The 27,799-nt window shown below is 38.1% G+C and overlaps 4 protein-coding genes across 4 annotated transcripts; all 4 read left to right on the top strand.

The window, feature by feature from the left end:
- The first annotated feature begins 841 nt into the window (after nucleotides 1-841).
- LOC119191419 (trypsin, alkaline B-like) lies at nucleotides 842-11,041 on the top strand. The gene is made up of 4 exons (XM_037445328.1): nucleotides 842-938; nucleotides 10,054-10,222; nucleotides 10,305-10,560; nucleotides 10,694-11,041. The coding sequence occupies exons 1-4, from the start codon at nucleotides 890-892 to the stop codon at nucleotides 10,988-10,990; spliced, it is 771 nt and encodes a 256-aa protein (XP_037301225.1). The 5' UTR covers nucleotides 842-889; the 3' UTR covers nucleotides 10,991-11,041.
- Nucleotides 11,042-14,487: 3,446 nt separating this feature from the next.
- Nucleotides 14,488-17,837, top strand: LOC115449889 (trypsin, alkaline C-like). The gene is given in 5 exon segments (XM_030177778.2): nucleotides 14,488-15,499; nucleotides 16,905-16,957; nucleotides 16,959-17,074; nucleotides 17,157-17,412; nucleotides 17,496-17,837. Coding segments are annotated over 5 exon segments (771 nt in total). The 5' UTR covers nucleotides 14,488-15,450; the 3' UTR covers nucleotides 17,793-17,837.
- Nucleotides 17,838-19,658: 1,821 nt separating this feature from the next.
- LOC119191422 (trypsin, alkaline C-like) lies at nucleotides 19,659-25,083 on the top strand. Its single transcript, XM_037445331.1, has 5 exons — nucleotides 19,659-19,713; nucleotides 21,121-21,289; nucleotides 21,372-21,627; nucleotides 21,758-22,068; nucleotides 24,933-25,083. The coding sequence occupies exons 1-5, from the start codon at nucleotides 19,665-19,667 to the stop codon at nucleotides 25,081-25,083; spliced, it is 936 nt and encodes a 311-aa protein (XP_037301228.1). The 5' UTR covers nucleotides 19,659-19,664.
- Nucleotides 25,084-25,858: 775 nt separating this feature from the next.
- Nucleotides 25,859-27,518, top strand: LOC119191421 (trypsin, alkaline A-like). Its single transcript, XM_037445330.1, has 4 exons — nucleotides 25,859-25,922; nucleotides 26,541-26,715; nucleotides 26,795-27,050; nucleotides 27,180-27,518. The coding sequence occupies exons 1-4, from the start codon at nucleotides 25,874-25,876 to the stop codon at nucleotides 27,474-27,476; spliced, it is 777 nt and encodes a 258-aa protein (XP_037301227.1). The 5' UTR covers nucleotides 25,859-25,873; the 3' UTR covers nucleotides 27,477-27,518.
- Nucleotides 27,519-27,799: the final 281 nt, after the last annotated feature.

The following is a 27,799-nucleotide window of genomic DNA, read 5'->3' as shown; positions in this document are numbered from 1 at the left end:
CTGACGTTATGTCCGAATGTTTCTGCATTAATAATTTTGTCTTCCATTCCAACTGTTAATGTAAAGGTTTTGTTTTATCTTATACGTCTAATAATCTATGTTCATACAGTTACAGTCGGCTACAAGTACAAAATAATTTTGATGATTATTAAGTATTTCATACAAATATTTGTTTTGGAAGAAATTGAGAACTTCGTAATTAGAAAAAGGTTTTACAAGCTATGCAAAAGTGCAAGTACTTTCCAAGTTGTGGGGGATCGAAATTGGTCCGAATCGGAACCGGTGTATTTTCTTTGCTTTGTAAACTTTGAGGGACATCCTTCTGTATATGTTTCAATCTGTCATCAAGTATAAAATACTTGAGTTTTATAACGTCGACCATCCGAGATGCCGCAAAACTAAAATCGTCACTTGAACACTAACAGAAATATATAAAGGTGCAATGATACGCTAAAACGAGCAGCGATGGAATTATTTTATGTCAAGGCTCCAACGAGTACTTGGCCAGTTTTTCATTGAATTTACTCTAATATACAATAACACACATACAAAAAACTAATCAGTAATTCGAAACGAAAAATTCAAAGCACTAAGTCTAACAAAGTTTCATGCAAGTTAAGATAAATATAACAATAAAAAGACAATAATCTCCATCGAGCTTCAGTCACCTCAGTATCACAAAAGACTAGAAGATAAACTAACAAATCGGCGCATCACAAGCAACATCGGGTATGATAATGCAAAACAATGCTGTAACCTTATCTTTGTGATGATTCATGTAATAAGCGGATAACATCTATCAATCTACTGATTTTTTAATCACTGTGATTGTTTTCCATATAAATACTACAAGGTAAGATGTAACAGCAACAGTTGTCAAACAGCAACCATGCGTCTCTTCCTCGCTTTACTGGCTCTGGGCTTCGCAGCCGTAGCGGGTAAGTTTATTACAAATAAAGATGCATAGTTTTTAAATTAATATAATATAATGTCCACCGTAACTTAATCATGAAATTATAATTTTGTTACATGTCTAACCCGTAATGGGTATAGTGTGTGTTACTATTGGAAGTTATAAATTAAACAATGCACAGATTGATCTAAAATTGAAATAATATTATATATATTGTTTTTATATAATTTGCCGCGGTCCAAGGCACACGGTTATGTATGTATACCTCATGGTTGTTAATTCACGTTGAGGCCTATAAGAGCTCGCGAATATTTCCTGGCCTTCTCCCCTCCTTCAATCTTAAGTCGGTTTCTTATCCTTCCCCCACACTTTCTTCGCCAGCTATCCCTTCCCAACTTTCTTCCAGTGCCATACAGTCGCTAAGCCGGAGGGGATTCTAGTATACCGTTCGCAAGTTTCTACAGGTGTTGTTTGGGGGGTCCGATACTAGAAAAAATAACACCTGGGGGAAGTTTGCCTCTTCTCTACTCGTTCAGGCAGTTTTCCATTTGCCCATGACAGAAAAAAATGAAGAGAAGAAAAGTATGTTTCTAGGTCACTCTAAAGAAAAACCTCCTGGAATAAGGCCAGTGTTCCAGATTAGTACAAAATATGTCCTACTAACAATAGTTGTAACCGTTACGCTAGGCTCATAATAAAAGAAATATATCGAAAACGAATAGACAATCCGCAAGGTCGGCAGACCGACAAGTTTTCTTGTGAACTTCCACGGAGATTCCTGATGTATTTACCCTATATAGTAGGTGTCCTAAAGGTACAAACCGGCGATTATATGAAAAAACAACTCACGTGCACTAGGACAAAACACTCTCTGACTTTCAACGGTTCACTGATCCGGAAACGAAGGTAAAGCGGTCCTAGCTGATCACGGCTAACACTCTGCAAAGTTCTTGACGAAGCCTTCGTAATTTATTAGCTTATGAGGAGTGTTTTTTTATTACGAGTTGACAAGAGATTGAGGCGAGGTCATTGACAAAGTAGTGTTGCAATCCCAACAAGAATATTAACTGTCACCAAAATAACCAATAAATAGAACACGTCCTACTACTATTTTGAGATTCAAATAAATAATATTTATTAATTTATTAAAAACGCCGACATATTTATGAAGCATATTATAAAATAAAAAATAAAAATGCTTTATTCATCACGTAGGCGAACATAGTTGCACTTATGATAAGTCAAGGTACATGAGAATATTTAATTATTACTTAATTAAATTAGCTTATATAAACAAAGACAATTTATATTGAAAATAAAATAAATGAAAAATATACTTAGTAAACAAAGAAGCCAGGTCGGGCTGGCAGGGAAGCAGTGGCGAAGCGTCCATACAAGCCGATTCCCACCGGCTTCCCTTTTAGGTTTTCGGTGATACTAAACAATATATTTAATAGGTAAATTTAAATTTAAAACATATCAGACAATGGACAATAATTATAATAGCTTAAATTATTAATTAATGATAACTTAATAATGACATCTATCGGCCATTAGCCCGTTGTTTGTTAATTTAATCGATATCAATTACTTATTTTAAATGACGTTAGATGGCGCACCTTGTATTTAGTTCCCCAGAAATTCCGTTACCTAAGTGAAATTGTGACGCCACAGGCAAAGGTAACCCGCTGTCAAGCGGCTTAATGTCGTAGTATGTTTTTAATATAGATGGCAGCACTTTCTATGACTTTCTATGCCAGTGTTTGTCGAAATCGCGCGGAAGATATGGGCAAAGGTAACCCGAGCTAGTTCGGCTTCACGTTAACCGACTTTGCATAGTTGTCGCTTTTTACGTCCTTCAAACGTCATAATTTATTATGCTACTAAATTGCGGTGTTTGTAAATTGTCATATTCATTTTATTTTTTGATAATTATGTGCTGAGGTTATGTGATATTTAGTTACCAGCGCTTTGTTTATTTAGAAACTACAAATAAAAGTGTATTATAATGGAAATAACTACCTGTGATCAGTTTAATGTCTACCTTTACGTAAGTATATTATTAGTCGGTGATTTCACATATTAGTATTTGGATGGTAAAATGTTTGAAGAAGATCTGAAAGGTTTTGATTTTAGACACAAAATGTTTGTTAGAAGAAAATAAATAGCACTGTTTTGCATTCCAACAAAACAGATATTATGTGTAGAATAAAACACACAGCGTTGATTTGAAGAAGCTGTCTATGGTTATGCTTTGTCTATAGTTATATACCTGTATAATCTGTGGATTCTGTTTACTTACACCTTCTTCTCACCAGAGGCGCCACTGTCGTGACGCTTGTGGCGAGTTGACAGTTATTTGAATCATACGTGTCTTCACTCACCTGCAAGAGTCTTGCTGCAACGCTGTGTGTTTTATTCTACACATAATATCTGTTTTGTTGGAATGCAAAACAGTGCTATTATGTGCCTTCATAAAACACACAGCGTTGATTTGAAGACCTGTTTGTTATCTGCTGGTGAGAAGGGAGAAATTAAATACCCAAACGCTATGTGATTATTATATTTACCACAATTATGTATATATATATATATATATATATATATATATATATATATATATTTTTTTTATTTAAGTAGAAAATATAAAAATGAAAATCATATAATTCTATCATTTTGATCACAGTTATAAATTCTATTCTCATTATAAAGTAAAATAATCAAACAAAACAAAAGGATAATAATAAAATAACAATTCCTTATTATAAGGTAAAATAATCAAACAAAACAAAACAAAAATAACAATAATAATAAAATAATAACTATTGTTTATATAACTGAGAATGTTCTCTGCAACAAATCTTCAGAATGATCATTCCGTCTTTGTACTCTGCGGCAATAATGATTGGTGAATGTTGACATACTCCTCCAATTACCTCTGTCTAATATTTCTTGTACAGGTCTATCTTCTACCCAACTCTTTGATGCTACTGCTGATCGAATGCTGCCAGGGGTGCATCTATTTTAACTTCCCTGAAAATGGACCTGATCCATCCAGCTATAATTGTCCTAGAAGCTGGTTTAATGACTCCCATAATGGAAATAAAAGGCTTATTATATTACCACCACTGGCTCGACGGTTCTTGGAAATTTTTAAGAGTTTCATGACATGTCGGACTGGGCAAATATTAACATTCTGGTTCTTTAACAAAAGCCAACCTGATTGTTGATGTGTTCCTGTGTCAGTTTTTGAACCAAATTTAGGCCACAAAATAATCTTGTCATTTTCAATAACAAGACTTTCCTCAGTCACCTCTAGCAAGGTTAGGTCATGTATTCTGCGACCAGATGCCAGAAGCAATATTAAAGCTGTACGCCTTGATATGTCAAAAGTGTCTCACAATGCGGAGTAGCTAACAGCCAGTCAAATAATATTTTAGTATCCCAGATAGGCGTCTTTTTAGTTGGTATCCTAGCCAGCGATATGGCTTTTAATATTTGCTGAATAAAAAGTTTTTATTATAATTTTCTTTCCACGGTCTACAATGAGTAAATATGGCTGACTTGTGTAGAAGAATTGTATTAAATGCTAGGTTTTCTTTAAGAAAAAGGTTTGCTAAAAATCGAGCAATATCTTCACCCTTTGGAGATTTATCATTAGTGTCATTTGATTTACACCAGGATTGCCAGCGCTTAATCGGAGCCTTATATGTTTCCAGAGTTGAAGAACGCCAGCTGCTATTTAATAATTTTTGTTCATCTACACTCCAATGCGAGATGTGTTCCGACCACCCCCAACCTTCCAAGCCTGGAGATGTATCTTGTCCACCTGGGTGGGTGGTTGCCTGGTGGTCTGATCTATGAGTACCCTCTGCAGGTGCAATATGGTTATTGGATCCTCTATTGCTCGAGTTTGTAGGTCTGGTAACCAGTAACATTGGGTCCACTGGGGTGCTATCACTATGTAAAGACCCTTCGCGGTATTGAGGTGCGATAGAACTCTGGGAATTAGATTGGGTGGTGGAAACACCCAAGCAAGATTGTAGTCCCACTCGCGACTGAATGCGTCGCAGTATACTGCTGATCCATCTTGTGAATCCAGCGTGACGTAACTGGTAACGACGGCGGTGCTTTCGGATGCGAACAGGTCTATATCCGGAACTCCCCATTGTCTGAATATGGCCTCCGTGGCCTGGGGTAACAAGTGCCACTCGGGTACTGGCCGACCCCTCGACAGGCGGTCTGCAATGCCGTTTAGCCTCCCGGGAGGTAACATGCCGACAGCGTTATGTTGAGCTGCTCGGTTAGCTCCAGAAGCCTGCTTGTGAGATTTAGCAGTGCTATTGAGCGAGTGCCACCTTGATTTTTTATATACGCCACTAGTGTACGATTGTCTGACTGCACTAGGATATAAATTTACCTGCCGACTCTCTATGGCCGCAAAAACTGCGTACAATTCCTTTACGTTGGAATGCCAGTTCCGCTGGCGTGATGTCCACCTCTTGGCCAAGAACACCCCATTTAGTTGGGCACCCCAGCCTGCATCCGATGCATCTGTGGTGAGGAAATGAGTAATTTCCTTTCTTTGAAGAGACCGTACTGTGCTCTATCTCTTTCAGCCACCAATTTAGGTCTTGTATCACACAGGGGTTAGTAGCCTTCTCTCCCGAGGTCTGGTCTGTTTGAACTGTCTGAGAAAAACCTGGAATTGGCGGCAATGTAAACGGCCCTTGGGTACTGTATGGTTGGCAAAATTTAGTTGCCCTAGCAAGCTCTGAGCCTGTCTTAAGGTACAACTCTCTACCTCTAAAATGCCCCGAATGCTCTTTTGTATTGACTGAACTTTTTTGAAGGGTAAGTTTACTGTCTGGACTTGAGTATCCCACCTGAGACCCAGATACTCTAACTGCTGGGTAGGGATTAGTGTTGATTTTGGTAATTTATATGCCATCCTAGAGACTCTAAGAGAGTCACGGTTTCCGTAACCTGTTTGGTAAGGCTGAGACAATTCTGGTGGGCCAAAAGGTAATCGTCTAAATATACTATAATCCTGATTCCTCGAGCCCGAAGGATTTCCGCAATCCAATTTGATAGGGCTGCAAAAATTTGAGGAGCAGAGGATAGACCGAAAGGTAAGGCTGTTAATTGCAAGATTTCTTGCTTGTATATGACGCGCAGAAAACGCCTGTGTGTTTCCGCTATGGGTAGATGAAAATAAGCCTGCTGAAGGTCTATCTTCGTTAACCAATCCTGACTTTGAAGGAAATCCATAACGTCCACCTGAGAAATTAATTGGAATCTTTTTGTAGCAACATAACTGTTGAGGTTCCGGAGGTCGAAAATAGGACGTACCCCCCCATCTGGCTTCTGAATCAAAAACATTTTTGAAAAGAAACCAGAATTTATTACCAATGGTTTCTCTAGAATATTCTGGGATTTTAATTTGATTATGACCTCTGACATTTGGTCCGTTGTCTTGGTTGTTAAAGATCTTTGTATATGGCTGTATGGATACTGCAAGGGGGGTTTTCGTTTGAAAGGTATACGGCCATAGGTTATAATCTTTTGAATAAATGGGCCTGCGCCCAATTCCTTCCAAACTTTTAAATGATTTCTTAAACAACCCCTTCGAAGTGATAGTCACTTTTGTGATGTCTTTGGATTGTGCTTGTATTCTGAGCCTTTTTTACTGTGACGAAAGGGCTGATTCTTCTTAAAATCTGGCTTATTCTTTGGAGTGCGGTGGAACTTATTATCATGATATTTGTTCTTCCTAACATCCTTATTATGTGTAACACGGTTAGAATAAGAAGATGTTGATGGTTTGTCCTCTTTTATGTAGCTTGGAGTATTTAACCAAACCTGTGTACCACCCAAAGACTGTATGACTGGCAACAATTTCTCACGTCCAAATAAATACTCAGAGCTTGGCGGGATTCTCTGTAATGTGGCTTTTAAATTGGGATTGGCTATCTCTTTTAAAATTCTATCACGCCTAGTCTGTATACATTCTCCCCGCTTACCACAAATAACCTGCATTATAGTCTCCCACTTCTTATTACTCTCTGAGTTAGGTCCAAAAAGACCCGTTAGTTTTTCTACCAAGGTATTAGAATTTATATTTTCAGGGTTAGCGGCAGCCCAATTTACCAGACTCTGAAGACCTGTTTGTAATAGCTGCCGTTGCTCCAAGACAGAATTTGACAAGCCTGCTAACACCTGTTCTGTGGACTGCAAATAATCTTTCTGATTGTTGAAATGACAGAGTTCCTCATTAACTTTTAATGCTGTAAACCCTGGGCTAGCAACACACGTTTGTAATGCCTTTTTATAACGGATCGATTTCCACGCCGGTGAATCAAACATTTGCAACTGTTCTAGATTCCTGAGACGATCTTTATCGGCTACAGGAATAACCATCTTACTATCAAAATCAACGTGAATTTCACCCAAACTAACGTCCGTCTGAGTAGGATTATTTAAAAAGGTGTTTGTGATGTTGATGGAGTTCCTATTAAATTATTCGAAGGTTGGTTTGCAGTATGTAAATGGTACGGTAAATTCGTAAGATAATCTGATATACAAGCTACCTGAGTCATTAATGCGTCTATTCGTGGATCATTGACGGTAGATGAGCTATGTCGGTGATCGTGTTTTGATCGCTTATTCGGCGGTGGGCTAGCGAAACCCTCCTCATCTTCCGAAGATGAGGAAGAAGATGAACTGTGTAAATCTTCACGCGAGCCCGTAGCCCTGTTTTGTTCCCTCTCCCTCCGGAGCAACAAAATCAGGCTTATCTTGGTCATAAACACGATTATCACTCATCTTAAAATATGCTAAAGAATTACCGAAGTAAATGATGAATAATTTGGACTTGATGCACTAATTTTGCACATAAAGTTGTTTGCAATTACTTTATCACTGAAACTTCGCGGCAAAACACAGCAAAACCACAAACGCTATGATTCAAATAACTGTCAACTCGCCACAAGCGTCACGACAGTGGCGCCTCTGGTGAGAAGAAGGTGTAAGTAAACAGAATCCACAGATTATACAGGTATATAACTATAGACAAAGCATAACCATAGACAGCTTCTTCAAATCAACGCTGTGTGTTTTATGAAGGCACATAATATGATATTATACTGAATTAAAAGTAGCACCACGATACAATCAAAAGTTAACGAATAACCTTTCTTGATTATAATTTAAATTGATAATTATATAAGTTTATCATGTAGGTAGACTTAAACTGTTGGTCTGTTTGGCGATCGTGATACCTATTTCTATTACATTTATAGTTTTATTTTGAAAATAAACATACTTTTAGTGTAGTGTGGTTACAACTTTAATACTTACTTTTGTTGCTGTTATAACTAATTAATAGGTAAGTACTTATATTTTGATTAATGGATCGAGAATTATCTTCGTTTTTTGTTCGATTTTATGAATGTTTCAATTATTTACGCATAATAGGTAATTTAGTATGTATGTCAACGTTTGTTGATTTCGAATCAAGACTAATCCGTTTTCTTAGTTTTTTGCCGATAAATTGCCCCGATATCTTAACTGACGCCTATTTTTTACACCGGGTTACCTTTAGAAAAATTTCACCCTTCGCCACTGCAGGGAAGAAGAAATAAAATGATGTATATATGCATTTTTAAAAAAGCAATAAGGGAGAAACGCGTCGCGATCCTCACCGGTGAGGACAATAAAAGCCCTAACCTAGCTAACCTATCAGCCTTTCACTAACTACCTAAGCGATGACTACCCGAAGAAGAAAGACAGAAAGAAACTCCGGGCTTTATTTTTTGTCATCAATTGTCCATTCTTTTATAATATTGTTATTAAATAACGTTAAGCAAATTCGCTCTTAATGTCCCTTTGCGTCCACCTCGCAAACTTCCTCCTACTCTTCATGTCCGCCGATGTAGAACCAATATAGGTAAACTCTCCCCCATACCTCGACTGTCTACATTGTATAATCAGCTCTCGAAGAAAATTACTAAGCTTGACATATTTCATGATCCGCTGTACGCATTTAGGCAAAGTCTTTTAGGTGAAATTGATTAACTGGGGCCCTAACATTCTGATAAATCTATCTTTTTTTGTATACTTAGTTCCTTATAATGTTTAATCAAGTAATAATATTCTAAAATAGTATTATGCATGTTGTGGTTGCCTGTAGTCTGAGTTGCTATAAGTTTTATGTTCTGATTGTTATTATTATGTTTAATGTTTGTGATATTGTAAACTTTGTTGGCAATCCTGAAATAAAAAATTATAACAACTATGAAACAGTGTACAGGGCCCTTATTCTGTATGATAGTGTAAACGCGTAACGCGGCCGTGTCATGTTATCTTCGAGAAAGGTGCGTGGAATGGTATTCTGTAAGCCAAATTTCTATAGTCCTAAACATGATGCGTTGTGTTACGTGCTTGTTACACACTGTCAAAATAACGTGTGGGATAGAGAATAAGGCCCCAGCGTGCATACGCCAACATTTACAAACATAATATTTTCATTTCATATTTTGACATGGATCTCGGTCAATATAATTTAGATTATAAATTTTAAGGCTGGTGCAACAAAATAATCGGTCGGTCGTCTATTATAAATTGGTAATTCAATGAGTCAATATAAAATAAAATATGTCACGGAAATTTAAAACTGTTACCCAGTATAATGTCAAAATTGTAAAAAGGTACACATGAGACGTTTATGTAGTTAATTTCTAATATTGGCGTTAACATAGGGTTGGACAGGGTGTGCAGGACTGTTTTTCCAAACCGTCTGATCATCGAGGTAATCCTTTACATTATAATACCCCTTTGACATTAATTCGCGCTTAACATGACACTTAAATTTGTAGCCGGGCAGATTGGTTATTTCAAGAGGAATTTTATTATAGAATTTAATACAATTATGTAGTAATCAGTAAAATTTCGACAACGAGCGTTCAGAAACCAACAACACTACGCGCACTTGTCAAACATACGATTTATAGGTAAAGGTATCGCTTTAAATCGATGAATGATTTAATAAAATAAAAAGAGGGATCCAAATCTCCATTCCTCCATCTGAAGGGACGGAGGATTGAAATTTATGATGATAAAATTTAAATAATATATTATAGCTGTCCCAGCAAACCCTCAGAGAATCGTGGGTGGTTCTCCTACCACTATTCAGCAGTATCCTACCATTGTTGCTGTGCTGTTCTCCTGGGAAGGAAACACTTTCCACCAACACTGCGGTGGTACTATTCTCAATAACAGAACTATCCTTACTGCAGCTCACTGCCCCTAGTAAGTATATAAATTAAATCATTAAGGTATAAAGAGATTCCAGATATAAAACAGGAAGCTTAATTTTTTATTCTAATCGCAGCAACGAGCCAGTCAACAGATGGCGTATACGAACTGGTTCGACTTTCGCGAACAGCGGAGGTGTTGTTCATAACGTCAACAGCTACAGGATCTACCCTAAGTACAACCCAAGAACTCTTAACAACGACATCGCTATTATGCGCACCGCCAGCATAATTTCCTTCAACAACGCCGCACAGCCCGCCAGAATTGCTGGCCCCAACTACATCGTCGGTGATAACCAAGTTGTCTGGGCCGCCGGATGGGGTGCCCTCTGGGTAATTTTCTTTCTTGATATTTGGTTGTATTCAAAACAACAGCAAGTAATATTAAACACCAATCAAATAATTTTTTTGCCATAGAATTAGGTTTATATGTTCTATATGTTTGTAAATACTCGTATTATTTCAGTACCAAGGTCCTGGATCGGAACGTCTGCGCCACGTCCAGGTCTGGACTGTGAACATGGTCACGTGCAGGGCTCGCTACGCCGCTGTTGGTGCCATTCTCTCCGACAGCATGTTGTGCTCCGGCTGGCTCGACGTCGGCGGTCGCGACCAGTGCCAGGGTGACTCCGGTGGTCCTCTATACCACAACGGTGTCGTCGTTGGAGTGTGCTCTTGGGGACACGAATGCGCTTTGCCTAACTTACCTGGTATCAACGCACGTGTCTCACGCTTCGCTAACTGGATCAGGAACAACGCTTAAATTTTCTGATTGCAGTACAATGATTAAAAAAAATATCGTCTACTACAAAAAGTTTTTTTTTTTCCATTTTGGTGGAAAGTTGTTTGAGATATACAATATTTTCCATTGTGAACTATGAATACTCAAACTTCTTTCGATGTGCGTTTTATTTTTTTTATTTACCTCCTACAGTAAATCGTAATGTAGTAGTGTATTAATTAGTAGTCTGAATAACACGTTGTACTTATTACAAAATTTTACCACTGGGGCGTTGGACCATAACCTATAGAATTTCATTATTTCGGATTCACGTGGGTTCTTTAAATACACAGCGCAGGCGCATTGAAGTTAATGTGAAAAATAAAAACAGCAATTTCCAAAGTCTTTGAAATTACATGTATCTTGTAAATATTTGCACTATTTTTAATTTACCAGAAAAAAAATAAAAAATATGTATACATTTTTATATCTAGACAATTTTTATTTCTCAATTACAGTGATACCTGATATCAGATAGATAATTGCTGAGAATTTATTTTTACATGATAATTAATATTTCTTCCGTTACATTTTTGATTTAAAATGCTGTTTGTTTTATTTCATAAATATGTTAGGTAAGTACTACCGATAGACCAAAGAAAATGTTTTGATAATTTTAAACTAATCGCGTGTTATTTTGATTTACCCAAGAAATTATAAAGTCAGCATTCAGTAATGAAAACCAATGACAAATAAAACTAATTAAACGATTAACTACCTTTTATAAAAATTTCGTCTATGCTTCTTATAAAGCTGTACAGTGATTTCTTATGTTTACGCGAATGTTAGAATTAAAATTAAACTATTTTTCAGATTTTATCGCATTTTTATAGTTTAATTTTCTGTCGACGTTTCGAAGACTTTACGGCCTTTGTGGTAAATTGGCAAAAGTGCTTTCACCACTTAGAGGAAACAATAAAGCATCTTAAAGAATTCATACCAATTTGTCAGCGACTTTAAACACCTAAATCTAGCTGACAATGAAACAATGGTCAGTTTTGGTGTCCAGTCTCTCTTCACGAGCTTACCAGTACAAGATTGGATCAGAATTGTATCTAAGAAGTAAGCAGAACATAACATTCCTGTGGAATATGCAGAACTATTCCAACATAGTCTTACATCTAGCTATATGTTGTGGAATGATCAGTTCTATGTACAAGTAGAGGGGGTAGCGATGGGCTCCCTGTATCTCCGGTAGTCGCCGATATATTTATGGAAGACTTCGAGTAGACATCCCTGACCACAGCCCCGGTCTTTCCAAGGTTTTACAAACGGTACGTAGATGATACATTCACAATTTTACCATCCGACGAAGTAACTGCATTTTTAAATTACCTTAACTCCATCAATAGTAAAATCCAATTTAATATGGAGTTAGAACACAATAAATCTCTAGCCTTTTTGGATGTTTTAATCATCGGTAATACTAATCAGACCTTAAGTCATATTGTGTATCGGAAACAGACCCATAGTAATAAATATCTGAACGGTGAATCTCATCACCATCCAAAACAGTTAACCTACCGTGGGCAAATCTTTGTTTCAGACGGCACAAGGAATCGGTGACGAGAAACACCTGGCCGCTGAACTGCAACATGTCAAGCAACTACTGCGAGACAACAAGCTCCAAAGTCCACACTGCTGTCACAGAAAACAACTTCAGAGTGTTTTAGCCACAGTTGAACGTGTACCGGTTGTTTTACCATATTATGTAAGGGAAGTCAGCGACAAGATTGGCTATATCCTGAAACGTACTTCCATAAAAACTTATTATATAAAAAACCGCGTTAAAATCCGAAAAATAGTTTATTTTTAAAGCTGTATAATATTCTCACCAATACTCACAGTATATTCATTTTTTATATTATCATAATTTAAGTGACAGATAGGTACATAGATGCAATCAAAACATGGTGCTATATTTTTTGATTCTGTTGACGTGTGAGTCGGACAGACACACACAGACACTTCACGCACATACATGTGAATGTATTGCGGGCAATTTAAAATCACACACATAACACGCGTATCGAAAGCTTGCATCCGTATTCACAAACAATACGATGAGGACGCACAGAGCGTCCGAACATTGATCGGTTACTATTGAGATACAACTTTACTTCAGTTAAGCGTAACATACACAATGCTGAACAAAGCCAACGAAATCTATGAAATTGCCGACACTGTGCGTTTGGATGCACTGTAATCAGCGGCGGTTCTTTCATAGAAGCCCAAAAGCCTAGCTTGCCCTAAAATTATTTATTTAAGTACAAACAACTGAATATGGAACAATAACCATAATTTTACGGTCAAAAAATTTGGTACAAAACAATTTTCTTTGAAATATAAAAAATCCCGCGTTATGTGTAACTGCACCGGTTCGCCTCCAGCGCACCTACAAACACACCACCACACCCACACCGTATCAGTATGCACGCATTTCGTTTATAATACCTAACACACACACGAAATATATTTATCACTTTCAATCTCGTTTGGTTTTTTCGGGGCTTTTGAGCCTCAATATTTTTTTCTCTTTCACATTCGTAGATAAAATACGGTTCAAATGCTACGTCACATGTATAGCTATAGTAGGTTTCTATAGCAATAAGTACTGGAATATATTTCAGGCTTCAGTCTCCATAAATAATATATAAAATTTAGGCTTTTAAACTTACCTCAGGTATAGTGGCTTTTATTCTGCGTAATATTCGTTATTTAAATGAATAATCTTTTAAACTATTACAAATATCTAATGGTTTTAAATAATTATAATAATTTTTAGTATTTCTTTTTGTGGTAATATTTTGATTCTTAATTGGCAAAACATATTATTTATTTTGATTGATACATTGATACATTTTTAAGTATATTGTGTTTATTAAGTGATTGTTGAGTTATTTTAAACATATAAATACTAAAAATATGAACGAAATTATTACTCATAAAAATTTGATAGCGAGTGGTGCGAAATGTACGTCTGACATAAAGAAGCTTCTAATATGGTTATTACTTATAACAACAGTCTCCAAAACTTATATGGTGTGTTGGATGCTCCCATAGCCGGAAGGGCTTTTCACGCAGGCGAAACCGCGAGCAACACCTAGTATTACAAATTAATCGATCCACTAGGAGTTAAGCTGGAGTGGAACATGAACTTCGATATTTACATAAAGTGTTAAAATCATTACCTGCCTTGCTGCTTGGTCGGGAAAAAGCGGCATATCCGAAAAACAAATCCTTAACGATAGAAGTTTCGATTATTCTACGAAATTGTTAAAATATATATCATTGACATGTTTATCATCAATGACTTATAAGTGATCGTTTATTAATTGGTAGTTACAATGATAGTGAAGCGACGATAGCGTAGTTGGGTGTGAAACAGACTGCCGAGGTCGAAAGCCAGCAGGTTCAATCCTTAAGGTCTTCAGGCTTGCCAGTTTAATTCTTCGAATAAGTTATATGTCACAAACACATTATCGGTTATTAAGTTGAAAGCCCTTAAGTAACAATACTTCATCTTCATCTTGGGTTCCTTATGTTATGTCTGAATGTTTCTGTATTAATAATTTTGTCTTCCATTCTATATGTTAATGTGAAGATTTTTGTTTTTATCTTGTTCGTCTAATACACATTTACTTTGTGATTCAGCTACAAGAACAAAATAATTTTGATGATTCATTGACTATGTCATTTAAAAAAATATTTTTTTTAGAAGAAATTGAAAAATTCGTAATAAGAAAAGGCTTTTACTAGCTATACATAAGTTCAAGTAGATTCAAAGTTGTGGGTGATCGAAATTGGTCCGATTCAGAACCGGTGCATCTTCTATGCTTTGTAAACTTTCAGGGACATCCTTCTGTATGTCTTTTAATCCGAAGGACACCAAGTATAACACACATGAGATTTTAAAACATCTACCATCCGCGATTTTGCAAAACTAAAATCATCACTTGAACACTATAACAAATATATAAAGGTGGAATGATGCGCTAAAATGAACAGCGATGGTATTATTTCATGTTACGGCTCCAATATTACTAGGCCAGCTTTTAATTCAATTTACTCTAACATGCAAACACAGAAACAAAATTTAAAAATGATTGAGAATAAAACAATGGAAGACGCTCCAAAGCACTAAGTCTGACAAAGTTTCATGCAAGTTAGGGTAAGTTTAACACAATATAAGGACAATAATCTCCATCAAGCTTCAGTCACCTCAGTATCACAAGAGACTAGCAGATAATTTAACAAATCGGCTCACCACAAGCAACATCGGGTAAGATAATGTCAAACAATGTTACCGCCTTATCTTTGTGATAATTCATGTCATAGGCGAATTACAAATAAATCTACTGATTTGATTTAATCGCTGTGATTGTTTTCCTTATAAATATTACAAGGAAAGGTGTCACAGTAACAGTTGTCAAACAGCAACCATGCGTCTCTTTCTCGCTTTACTGGCTCTGGGCTTCGCAGCCGTAGCGGGTAAGTTTATTACAAATAAGTATGCATAGTTTTTATATAAAATATAATATCATGTCCGGCGTAACCATGAAATTATAATTTTGTTACATGATTAACCCGTGATGGTTATAGCGTGTTACTATGGGAAGTAATAAAATAGAACAACGCACAGATTGATCTGAAATTGACATTATATTTATATACTTTTCACAATACACAGGGGGACATTTGTCGCGCCCATAGGCGCACGGTTATGTGTGTACACCTCATGGTTGCCAATTCACATTGAGGCTTATCCTTATTTCCTGGCCTTTAACCTCCCCCCATCCTAAGATAGTTCTGTGTCCTTCCTTCACATTTCTTTCCTCAACTGGATAGTTGAGGAAAGAAATGTGAAGAAGGAAGGTGGGGATCCCACTCCCAGGATTTCTGCAGGGTCCTGCCGTCGCTAAGCCGGGCGATTCCAGTATACCATTCGCAGGTTTCCCCCGGTGATCATTGGGGGGTCCGATACTAAAAAAAACACCTGGGGAACTTTGCCTTCTCTCTACTGGTTCAGGCAGTTTTCTGTCTACCCACGACGGAAAAAAATTAAGAGGATAAAAGTATGTTTCGAGGATGGACATTTTGAGGAAAAACCTCCTGGAGTAAGGCCAGTATTCCAGATTAGTACAAAATACGTCCTACTAACAATAGTTGTAACTGTTGCGCTAGGCTCGTAGTAGAAGTAACATACCGGGAAGCAATAGCCAATCTGCTAGATCGGCAGGACGGCGAGTGTTCGCCTGCCAACTTCCACGAAGGATTCCTGATGAGTTCACCCTATAACGAAGGACAAGGACGGATAACTACTACTGGACCATTGAGTCCCAACGGAATAAACCAGAGAATTCATGAAATTACAACTCACGTGCACTAGCACGAAACGCTCTCTGACGTGAACGGTTCACTGACCTGTTGATGACAGCAAACCGGGCCCAGCTGATCACGGCTAAAATTGTAGGGTCCTTGGCCTTCATAATTTATTGGCTCATGAGGAGTTATTTTTATAACGAGTTGACAAGAGGTCGAACCGAGGTCGTTGACAAAGTAGTGTTGCAATCTTAACAAGAATATTAAGTATCACTAAAATAACCAATAAATAGGATACGACCTTCTACAATTTTGAGGTTGAAATGGAAAAATAGTTATTAATTTATTAAAAACGGCGACATATTTATAAAGCATATGTAGTAATAATTAAAATTTTGATAACGAGCGTTCAGAAACCGACAAAACTACGCGCACTTTTCAAACACACGATTTATAGGCAAAGGTAATTTATCACCGATAAACATAAAACCTTATATCGATGAACGATTTAAGAAAATAAGTAGGGGTATGGGGTTTAATTTCTTTATTTTACAATTTAAATAATATGTTATAGCTGTCCCAGCAAACCCTCAGAGGATCGTGGGTGGTTCTACTACTACTATTGATCCAGTATCCCACGATTGTTGCTATGCTGTACTCCTGGGATGGAAACAGTTTCTACCAAAATTGCGGTGGTACCATTCTTAATAACAGAAGTATCCTCACTGCTGGTCACTGCGCCTAGTAAGTATATAGATTAATCATTCAAATAAAAAAGAGATTTCGGGTATTAAACAGGAAGCCTAATTGTTTATTCTAATCGCAGCAACGAACCAGTCAATAGATGGCGTGTACGAATTGGTTCGACTTTTGCGAACAGCGGTGGCATCGTTCACAACTTCAACCGCTCCAGGGTCTACCCTAACTACAACCCAAGAACTCTTAATAACGACATCGCCATTATGCAGACCGCCACCACAATTGCCTTCAACAACGTCGCACAACCCGCAAGAATTGCTGGCCCCAACTACATCGTCCGTGACAATGAAGTTTTATGGGCCGCCGGATGGGGTGCCATCGAGGTAATTTTCTTTGTTGAAATTTGTTTGTATTGTGTTTGCCACAGAATTATGTTTATTTATCCTAAATACTCCTATTATTTCAGTACAAAGGTCCTGGATCGGAACAGCTGCGCCACGTCCAGCTCTGGAATGTGAAAATGGTCACGTGCAGGGCTCGCTACGCCACTATTGGTGTCATTCTCTCCGACAGCATGATGTGCTCCGGCTGGCTCGACGTCGGCGGTCGCGACCAGTGCCAGGGTGACTCCGGCGGTCCTCTCTACCACAACGGTGTCGTCGTTGGAGTGTGCTCCTGGGGACACAAATGCGCTACGCCCAACTTTCCTGGTATTAACGCCCGTGTCGCACGTTTCTCTAACTGGATCACCAACAACGCTTAAATGTTCTGGTCGAAATGTAATTAAAAAATATCGTCTACTACAAAAGGTTTATTTGTAATATTTTTGCGAAAATTTGTTTGGGATATACAATGTGTTCTATTGTGAACTGCGAACACTTATATGTACTTCATTTGATGTGTATTATATTTTTAAATTTACTTCCTACAATATTGGCCTGCACAAACCAAACTAATACAAATCATAATGTTATCTTGTTAGTAACCTCAATAACATGTGTTATTGAGGGTATGAAAAATATATTTATTAAAAAACTTTACTAGAATCAGTTCTCGGAGTGTGCGCCCGAACATTGATTGGTTAATATTGAAATATAACTTTAACTTCAGTTGAGCGTCATATAAACAAAGCTGAACAAATCAAATGCTTTAACAGACCCAGAGGACGATATCACTCAGGCTATTCGTTGTAAAACGAGTTCTTGAAACTCTTGTACTCCATAAGACTGCAGTTCCTACCTGTTATACCCGGTAATTTTATACAATGGGAGAATAATGACGTTGGCGTCGGTCATGTGGCGCTAGGAATCACTACAGTGTTTTAGGGACCTTTGTGGCGAGAAGGGCTTTTCATCCTGGCGAAACCGCGAGCTACAACTAGTATTATAATTAGGAGTGAATCTGGAGTGCAACATGAACTTCGATACTTACTTACATAAAGACCTAAATGTTTTACCTTTCCTGTCGCTTGGTCGGGGGAAAAGCGGCATATTCGGATTACGATAGAAGTTTCGGTTATTCTACGAAATCGTTAAAAATAATATATCATTGATATGTTTATCGCTAAAGACTAATAATTAACGATAAGTTACAACTTATCGTTAATTCATAAGTAGTTACAATGATAGTGAAGCAACGATAGCTTAGTTGAGTGTGAAACGGACTGCCGAGGTTGAAAGACTGCAGGTTCAAACTGCTACTTAAGGGCTTGCCAGTCCAACCCTTCTAAAAAGTTATATGTATACCTTGAATGATCGCTTGCCTTAACTGTTAAGGAAAAATCGCGACGAAATCTGCACACCAAAGAAGTAATCCATAACAATTCTGAAGGAATGTGATGTCTGTCAACTCGCGCTGCCCCAACGTGGCAAACAAGGGCCTAAAACCATCTCAGTAGTAGTACAGTATTACTGCTTCTTTCATGTTTAGGCTTCAACTAGTACTTGGTCAGTATTTAATTTAATTTTCTCTAATATGCAAACACAGTTACAAAAACTAGTCACTAATTCGAAACGATTGTGTAAATTTCAAAATTATTTTACAACACAAAAATAATATTTATGTATTATTTATTTTAGTTTAAGCAGTTAGTTATGAAGGTTAATAAAAAAGATTTTTTTAGTTTTCGTTTTTCAGTTTTTCCCCAATTTAATTTTTGGTTAAAAAGTTACTATTTTTTATTAATTTACCCTTAGAATTTAGAGTTTACCCTATCCATTAAAAAAGGCGTTATCAAAATTGGTCTACTCTCTGAAAATGTATGCATGGTCTAAAATAAAAAAAAATACGTGTCGAATTGAGAACCTCCTCCGTTTTTTCGTCGGTAATGGAAGACGCTCCATAGCACTAAGTCTGACAAAGTTTCATGCAATTTAAGGGAAGTTTAACACAATAAAAATACAACAATCTCCATCAAGCTTCAGTCACCTCAGTATCACAAAAGACTATCAGATAAACTAACACATCGGCTCACCAGAAGCAACATTTGATAGATAATGCCAAACAATGCTACATCCTTATCTTTATGATGATGATTGAATGAATAAATCTACTTGTTTTATATACTGACGGTGACCGTTTTCCATATAAATACTACAGGGATAGATGTAATAGCAACAGTTGCCAAACACCAACCATGCATCTCTTCCTCGCTTTACTAGCTCTGGGCATCGCAGCCGTAACGGGTAAGTTTATTACAAATAACCGTAACGCTTACCCCGTAATGGGTGTAGTGTGTGTTACCATGGGAAGTAATAAAATAAAAAAATGCAGACATCGATCTGAAATTAACATAATATTATATTTATATACTGATTATTATTAAATTATTAATAAAGTCCAATAATGGACTGCATTGGGCTGATGATGGTGATGATGTTGACACAATGAAACGCAAATACCAAACTGGGTTCTTGCTAGTAATATAAGGCCGGGGAATGGGCCATGATCATAATGGAGAACTACTCATGTTTATTACTTTGCTACTTCTTGAAATTTATTAATTTAATATTGTTAAGTACAAAAAAAAAAAACAATTCTATGAGAATAAAGTTGCTGACACACACACTGAACCAAACAGGATGTCTGACCAAATTCATCCAACTTACCTACTTTAATAGTCCAAAATCCTAATACTTAAGATTGAGTGTTTGATCCTCAAATACAGGTGAAAGAATCATCTAGGCTTCCTAGGGAGAAGTTTGACTCCTCTATACTGGTTCAGGCAGTTTTCCACCATCTGTTTGCACCGTGTATTGGTGTTTTTCGGTCACATAGCCAGAAAGGGACGGACATAATCTCGAACAATTGATGATCGCTGGCGAAGTCGAGGGTAAACGTCTGAGAGGTCGGGTTCCCATCAGATGGTCGGACCAAATCCGCTCCACGCTTGGCACCAAACTTCGTGTTGCGCTCCATAAAGCTAAAGATAGGATAAGGTGGCACAACTTAATCAAAGAAAGATTACTTCATGTTCAGGAGATCACGACCCTCAGCAATGAGGAATACGATGCGAGGAGGAGGCGTAACGGTACAAACCCGCAAATTCATGAAATCACAACTCACGTGCACTAGAATGAGACGCTTTTTGCCGTCAATTGTTCATTGACCCGATGAGGACAGCAAAGCGGTCTCAGTTGATCACGGGTAACACTCTCCCCTCGACCAAGCCTTCGTAATTTATTGGCTCACGAGAGTTGTTTTTTAATTACGAATTGACTCGCTCTTTGCTCGGCGCAGGAGGTCGAATCAAGGTCGTTGAGACGGTAGTCTAGCAATCTCAACTTAACTATCTCAAGTAAATTAACTATCAGCAAAATAACCATAAAAATAGAATATGACCTAAATACAGTTTTAGGATTTGAATGAAAAAATAGTTCGCCAACATATTTATGAAGCATGTGTAACAATAATTTTTAAATAGTCTCTACAACGCGCGTTTAGTAGCCGATAACACTACGCGCACTTGTCAAACACACGATTCATAGACAAGGTGACAAACATATCGTCTGGAATCGTTAAATGATTTAATAAAATAAATAAGTGTATTGGGTTTGATTTTTTTATGTTACAATTTAAATAATATGTTACAGCTGTCCCAGCAAACCCTCAGAGGATCGTGGGTGGTTCTATTACCACTATTGAGCAGTATCCGAACATTGTTGCTCTGCTGTTCTCCTGGAATGGAATCAGTTTCTTCCAAGAGTGCGGTGGTACCATTCTCAATAGCCGAAATGTCCTCACTGCCGCTCACTGCATCTAGTAAGTATATAAATTAATTATTCAGTTAAAAAAGAGATTTCGGGTATAAAACAGGAAGCCTAATTGTTTATTTTAATCGCAGCTACGAGACAGTCAATACGTGTCGTGTTCGATCTGGTTCAACTTTTGCGAACAGCGGCGGTGTTGTTCACAACGTAAACAGCTTCCTGATCCACCCTAATTACAACCCAAGAACCCGCGATTACGACATCGCCATTATGCGCACCGCCACCACAATTGCCTTCAACAACGCTGCACAACCCGCCAAAATTGCTGGCCCCAACTACATGGTCGGGGACAACCAAGTCGTCTGGGCCGCCGGATGGGGTGCCATTTGGGTAATGTTGTTGAAGTTTGTTCTGTATTTAGAACAACAGCAAATAATCTAAAACTCCAACCAAATATTTTTTTTGCCTCAGAATTATGTTTATTTGTTCTATGTGTTTCTAAATACTTCTATTATTTCAGTACGAAGGCCCTGGATCAGAACAGCTGCGCCACGTCCAGGTCTGGACTGTGAATCAGGCCACGTGCAGGTCTCGCTTCGCCGCTATTGACCGCATCATCACCGACAACATGTTGTGCTCCGGTTGGCTCGACGTCGGTGGTCGCGATCAGTGCTATGGTGATTCCGGCAGTCCTCTCTTCCACAACGGTGTCGTCGTTGGAGTGTGCTCCTGGGGTCACGAATGCGCTTTGCCTCGCTTCCCTGGTGTCAACGTCCGTGTCTCACGCTTTGCTAACTGGATCAGCATCATCATCATCATCATCATCATCAGCCTATATCTTTGTCCACTGCTGGACATAGGCCTCCTCAATATACGCCATTTTACCCTGTCTTCGGCCTGTCGCATCCAGTTCTTACCAGCGACCTTTCGCAGATCGTCACTCCACCTAGCTGGAGGGCGTCCTACACTACGTTTGCCGAGCCGTGGTCTCCACTCAAGAACTCGTTTACCCCATCGGTTATCGGTTCTTCGACAGATATGCCCTGCCCACTGCCACTTCAGTTTGCTAATCCTGTGTGCTATGTCGATGACATTGGTTCTCTGACGAATGACCTCGTTACGAAGTTTATCCTTCAGAGAAACTCCGAGCATAGCACGTTCCATAGCTCGCTGAGCGACTTTGAGCTGGTGGACCAGCCGTACTGTGAGCGTCCACGTCTCGGCACCGTAGGTCATGACAGGTAGGACGCACTGGTTGAAAACCTTCGTTTTCAGACATTGTGGTAGAAGTGACGAGAAAACCCGACGCAGTTTGCCAAATGCGGCCCAGCCCAGCTGGATTCTCTTTTTAACCTCCCTCTCAAGGCTGTTTCTTAGAAGAAGGTATCATTGCAATTGCTGAGATTTATTTGTACTTAATAATTAGTATTTTTTTCGGGTATATTTTTGATTTAAAATGTTGTTTGCTTTATTTTATGAATGTGTTAAGTAAGTGCTACCGACAGGCCAAAGAAAATGTGTTGGTAATTTAAAACTAATTGTGTCTTATTTTGATTTACATACAAAATTATAAAATCAGTATTCAATAATGAGAACCAAAAAGAAATAAATGTAATTAAACTATTAACTACCTACTTCTACATAACATACATACAAATTGCGTCTATCTAATGAAGAAGCTGTATAGAAATGAAGAGATCCGCAGAAGATCGAAAGTCACTGACATAGCCCATTGGATTAGCAAGCTAAAGTAGCAGTGGGCAGGGCTTATAGCTCGCAGAACTGATAGCCTATGGGCAAGAAGATTCTGGAGTCCACTCCAGAATCTTCTTGCTCATCGGCCAGTTCGTAGCCTGCAGGCTACGAACTGGCAAGCGCAGCGTCCGTCAACCCACGAGGTGGACAAAACTGAATATGGAACAATAACCATAATTTTACGGGCATTACAAAACAATTTATCAGTATACACGTATTTCGTTTATAATCCCCAACGCGCACACAAAATATATTTATAACTCTTAATCTCATTGGGTTTTTACGGGGGCTTTTTATGCCTTGAATATCCTATAGTAGGTTTCTATAGCAATAAGTACTGGAATATAAGCAATGCAGGCTTTTGTCTTCATAGATAATGTATATAATTTATGGTTGCCAAGTCTTAAAACTTACTTCTAGTATAGTGGTTTTTATTCTGCCTTAATTTATTAAAATATCTAATGATTTTAAATAATTGTAATTACATAATTATAATTAATGTATTGTTCTATAAGTTTATGTAAAAGTTTCAGCGACATTTTCAGAATTAATTTTATTAAATCGACACATGACATAATTGAGGTAAATATCTGCTAATATTTCGTTATATAAAGTTGCTTTAATCAATTGTTTATCTAAACCGTTAAATTGATTCAAAGTCTGCACGGGCCTATAAACATCAGGTTTCTTACCCGTCAGAATCATCAGCGACATAAAATCTTATCTATTTAACTAATATTATAAAAGCGAAAGTTTGTGAAAATGTTTAGATATTTGTTAAAAGAAAACGTAGAAACAGTTGAACGGATTTGAATGAAATTTTGCACACCGGTAGATAGGCTTTTAGTCCGGTAAATTTCTCTAATGGGTAATTGATGACACTGGTGTCGGGCATGTGGTGCTAGGAATCACTACAGTGTTTTAGGGACCTCTGTGGAGAGAAAGGCTTTTCATGCTGGCGAAACCGCGAGCAATAACTAGTATTATAAACAAATCGACTCACTAAAAATAAAATTGGAGTGGAACATGAACCTCGATACTTACATAGAGATTTAAAACTGTTACTTCCTGCTGCTTGGTCGGGGAAAAGAGCGGCATATCCAGAAAACAAATCCGTATTTTTAACGACAGAAGTTTCGATTATTCTACAAAATGTTTACAAATATATATTTTTGACATTATTATCACACTAATGACTAATAAATTATCGGTTAATAATAAGTATTTACAATGATAGTGAAGCGATGATAGCGTAGTTGGGTATGAAACGGATTGCCAAGGTAGAAAGCCTGCAGGTTCAAATTTAAGGACTCGATAGTCTAACTCTTCTAAAAAGTTATATGTGTATACCTTCTGAATGATTGCTTGTCTTAATGGTAAAGGAAAACTACATACCAAAGAAGTTCTCCATAAGATTTTTGAAGGAATGTGAAGTCTGTCAACCCGCAGTAGGCTAGTGTCTACCACGCGTTAGCACGGGAAACAACTCAGCGGCACACTTTTGAGAACCAAAGCTGAAACACCATCGGGATCACTAGCTTTATTGACATCTACAAACTGCAGATCTCACCGCATATTACACTGCCTTATGCGAACCTCGGGCATAACGAATCCATAATCCAGGAAGTGTGGATGGCAGAATGCTGTAGTCATCGAGCCAAGAGTTGGCCGCAAAGAGTTTAGCTAATATCACAGCGGTCGCAAAGACGGTTGGCAGAAATTGAATTGGACGGCCTAGGCAAATTTCGAATATATGCAACTATTCGTCGGCTGCTTTGCCAACCCACGTCTAATCCTAGCTACTGATTATCCACTTTAACTTAGGACTTCTTGCAGGCTTTCATGGTATGGTTGTAGGATGCCTTGAGAGCATTCAGGTTAGGATCCCATGACGCGACCCCCGATACAACCACGATACACGGCCTTCTTTAAACCGACAGCATCCGCGTACTCGCGATTGAAACAGAGGCGTCCTCGGATATTTCCAACGATTTTAGAGGAAGGAATGTAGTATTCCATTCCCAGTCTGATCTCGTGAGCATGCGCAGAAAGATCATTGGCCCCAAAGCAGTGTTGCCGCCAAGTGATTGAAGCGAAATAGTTGCGCAAACCATCCCAATCTGCAGACTAATATTACCTGACTTGCGTCTCACCTTCGTAAACCGCGGAGACGAGGCACGTGGCACCGACGTTCCGACTAAGCAGTGGTCAGAGGTACCCAGTGGGACCTACTAACACACTGTACCCGGACGAATGATTCGTCACAATTTTAAATTTGGCCTTAATTGATTCGTCTCAAATTTCTTCCGATACTTTTCTTCATATTCGAATTCATTGTAAGATTTAGATCCTACCAAACCTAATGCAAAAACATAACTTAAAATGTGACCAGAAAGAAAAATTGGCAATTTCGTTTACTTGGAAGACATAAAATTAATAGTGTAGTAATTTTATTTAAAACCAAACTATTAAAGCGATTTTGAAAAAAACATATGAGACCAATCAAACATCTGGAGGTAATTTTTTCCGAATAAAAAAATAATTCTTAAAATCGATTAATACATTACCGAGTTATGTGATATATAAAAAAAAACCTATACGTCGAATTGACATCCTCCCCTTTTTTTGAAAGGACAACAATCTCCATCGAGCTTTAGCTACCTCAGTATTAGAACAGGCTAGCAGATAAACTAACAGACCGGCTCACCACAAGCAACATCTGGAAGATAATGCCAAACAAAGGTATAGCTTTATCTTTTTGATAATTCATATAATAAGCGAATAACAAATAAATCTACTGATTTGATTTAATCACTGTGATTGTTATCCTTATAAATACTACAAGGTAAGATGTAACAGTAACAGTTGTCAAACTGCAACCATGCGTCTCTTCCTCGCTTTACTGGCTCTGGGCTTCGCAGCCGTAGCGGGTAAGTTTATTACAAATTAATATGTATAGTTTTTAAATAAAATATAATATTATTATATCCACCTTAACGTAACCATAAAATAAAAAAAAATATATAAAATACTTTATATATCACGTAGGCGAATAAAGTTGCACTTATGATACGGCAAAACAATGTACAATAATAATTATTATTATTTATAAACAACAATATAAATTACTTATATTATAACTATGGACATTTTTTTTGGGATAAAATTTATAATGAATGCAAGGTACAAACCGAAGAAATCAGGTCGGGCTGACAGGTAGAGAGAAATAAAAGGATAACGCGACGCGATCCTCACCGGCGAGGACATGAGCCTTAACCTAGCTAACCTACCAGCCTTTCATTAGCTACTTAAGTGATGACTACTCGAAGAAGAAAGGCAGAAAGTAACTCCGGGCATACTTTTTGTCATCAATTGTTCAGTACATCTTAAATTTTTTTTTCCAAGTCTTTCTTGTATATGATCGCAATAGTTATGTAAGCTAATACACGCACATCACCGTTAAAATGGGATAAGACGAAATCCAACCGATTAAACCTGGACTGGCAATAGATTAAACATGAAATTATAATATAAATAATATGTTATAGCTGTCCCGGCAAACCCTCAGAGGATCGTGGGTGGCGGTTCTACTACCACTATTCAGCAGTATCCCACCATTGTTGCTCTGCTGTTCTCCAGGAATGGAAACACTTTCTTCCAAGCCTGCGGTGGTATCATTCTTAATAACAGAAATGTCCTCACCGCTGCTCATTGCCCCAGTAAGTATATAAATTGAATCATTGAGGTATAATAGAGATTTCGAGTAGTAAATAGGAAGCCTAATGCTTTATTCTATTCACAGTGGAGACGCAGTGAACAGATGGCGTGTTCGATCTGGTTCGACTTACGCGAACAGCGGCGGTGCCGTCCACAACTTGAACAGAGTCAGAATCCACCCTAATTTTAACAGGAGAACTCTTGATAACGATATCGCTATTATGCGCACCACCAGCAACATTGCCTTCAACAACGCTGCACAACCCGCCAGAATTGCTGGCGCCAACTACAACGTCGGTGACAACCAAGTTGTCTGGGCCGCCGGATGGGGTGCCATCAGGGTAATTTTCTTCGTTGAAATTTGTTTGTATTTAAAACAGCAAATTATCAAAATACCGACCAAATAACATATTTGCCACAGAATTATGTATATTTGATCTATATGTTTATAAATACTCCTTTTACTTCAGAGCGGTGGTCCTTCATCGGAGCAACTGCGCCACGTTCAGGTTTGGACTGTGAACCAGGCTACGTGTAGGTCTCGCTACGCCAGTATTGGTCGCAGCGTCACTGACAACATGTTGTGCTCCGGCTGGCTCGACGTCGGCGGTCGCGATCAGTGCCAGGGTGACTCCGGTGGTCCTCTCTACCACAACGGTGTCGTAGTTGGAGTGTGCTCCTGGGGAGAAGAATGCGCTTTGGCTCGTTTCCCTGGTGTCAACGCCCGTGTCTCACGCTTCGCTAACTGGATTAGAAACAACTCTTAAATTTTATGTTCGAAGTGCAATAAAAAATATCGTCAACTATAAAAGGTTTTTTATATTTTACTCTGTTCTGTATACTCTATTATAATTTTGATTTCGTATTCAACATCATCATCAGCTTATATCTTTGTCCCGTCAAGCTTTTGCCAGCGACTTTTCGCAGATCGTCATTCCACCAAGATGGAGATTATGTAGATGGAGAGTGTCCGACACTACGTTTGCCGAGCTGTAGTCTCCATTCAAGAACTTGTTTACCCCATCAGTTGTCGGTTCTTCGACAGATATGACTTGCGCACTGCCACTTCAGCTTACTAATCTTGTGTGAT

Source organism: Manduca sexta, unplaced genomic scaffold, assembly GCF_014839805.1.
Source record: "Manduca sexta isolate Smith_Timp_Sample1 unplaced genomic scaffold, JHU_Msex_v1.0 HiC_scaffold_1504, whole genome shotgun sequence".
In the NCBI taxonomy this organism is placed as follows: Eukaryota; Metazoa; Arthropoda; class Insecta; order Lepidoptera; family Sphingidae; genus Manduca; species Manduca sexta.
Note: the sequence above shows the minus strand (reverse complement) of the source record. Positions and strands in the feature narration are given on the sequence as shown.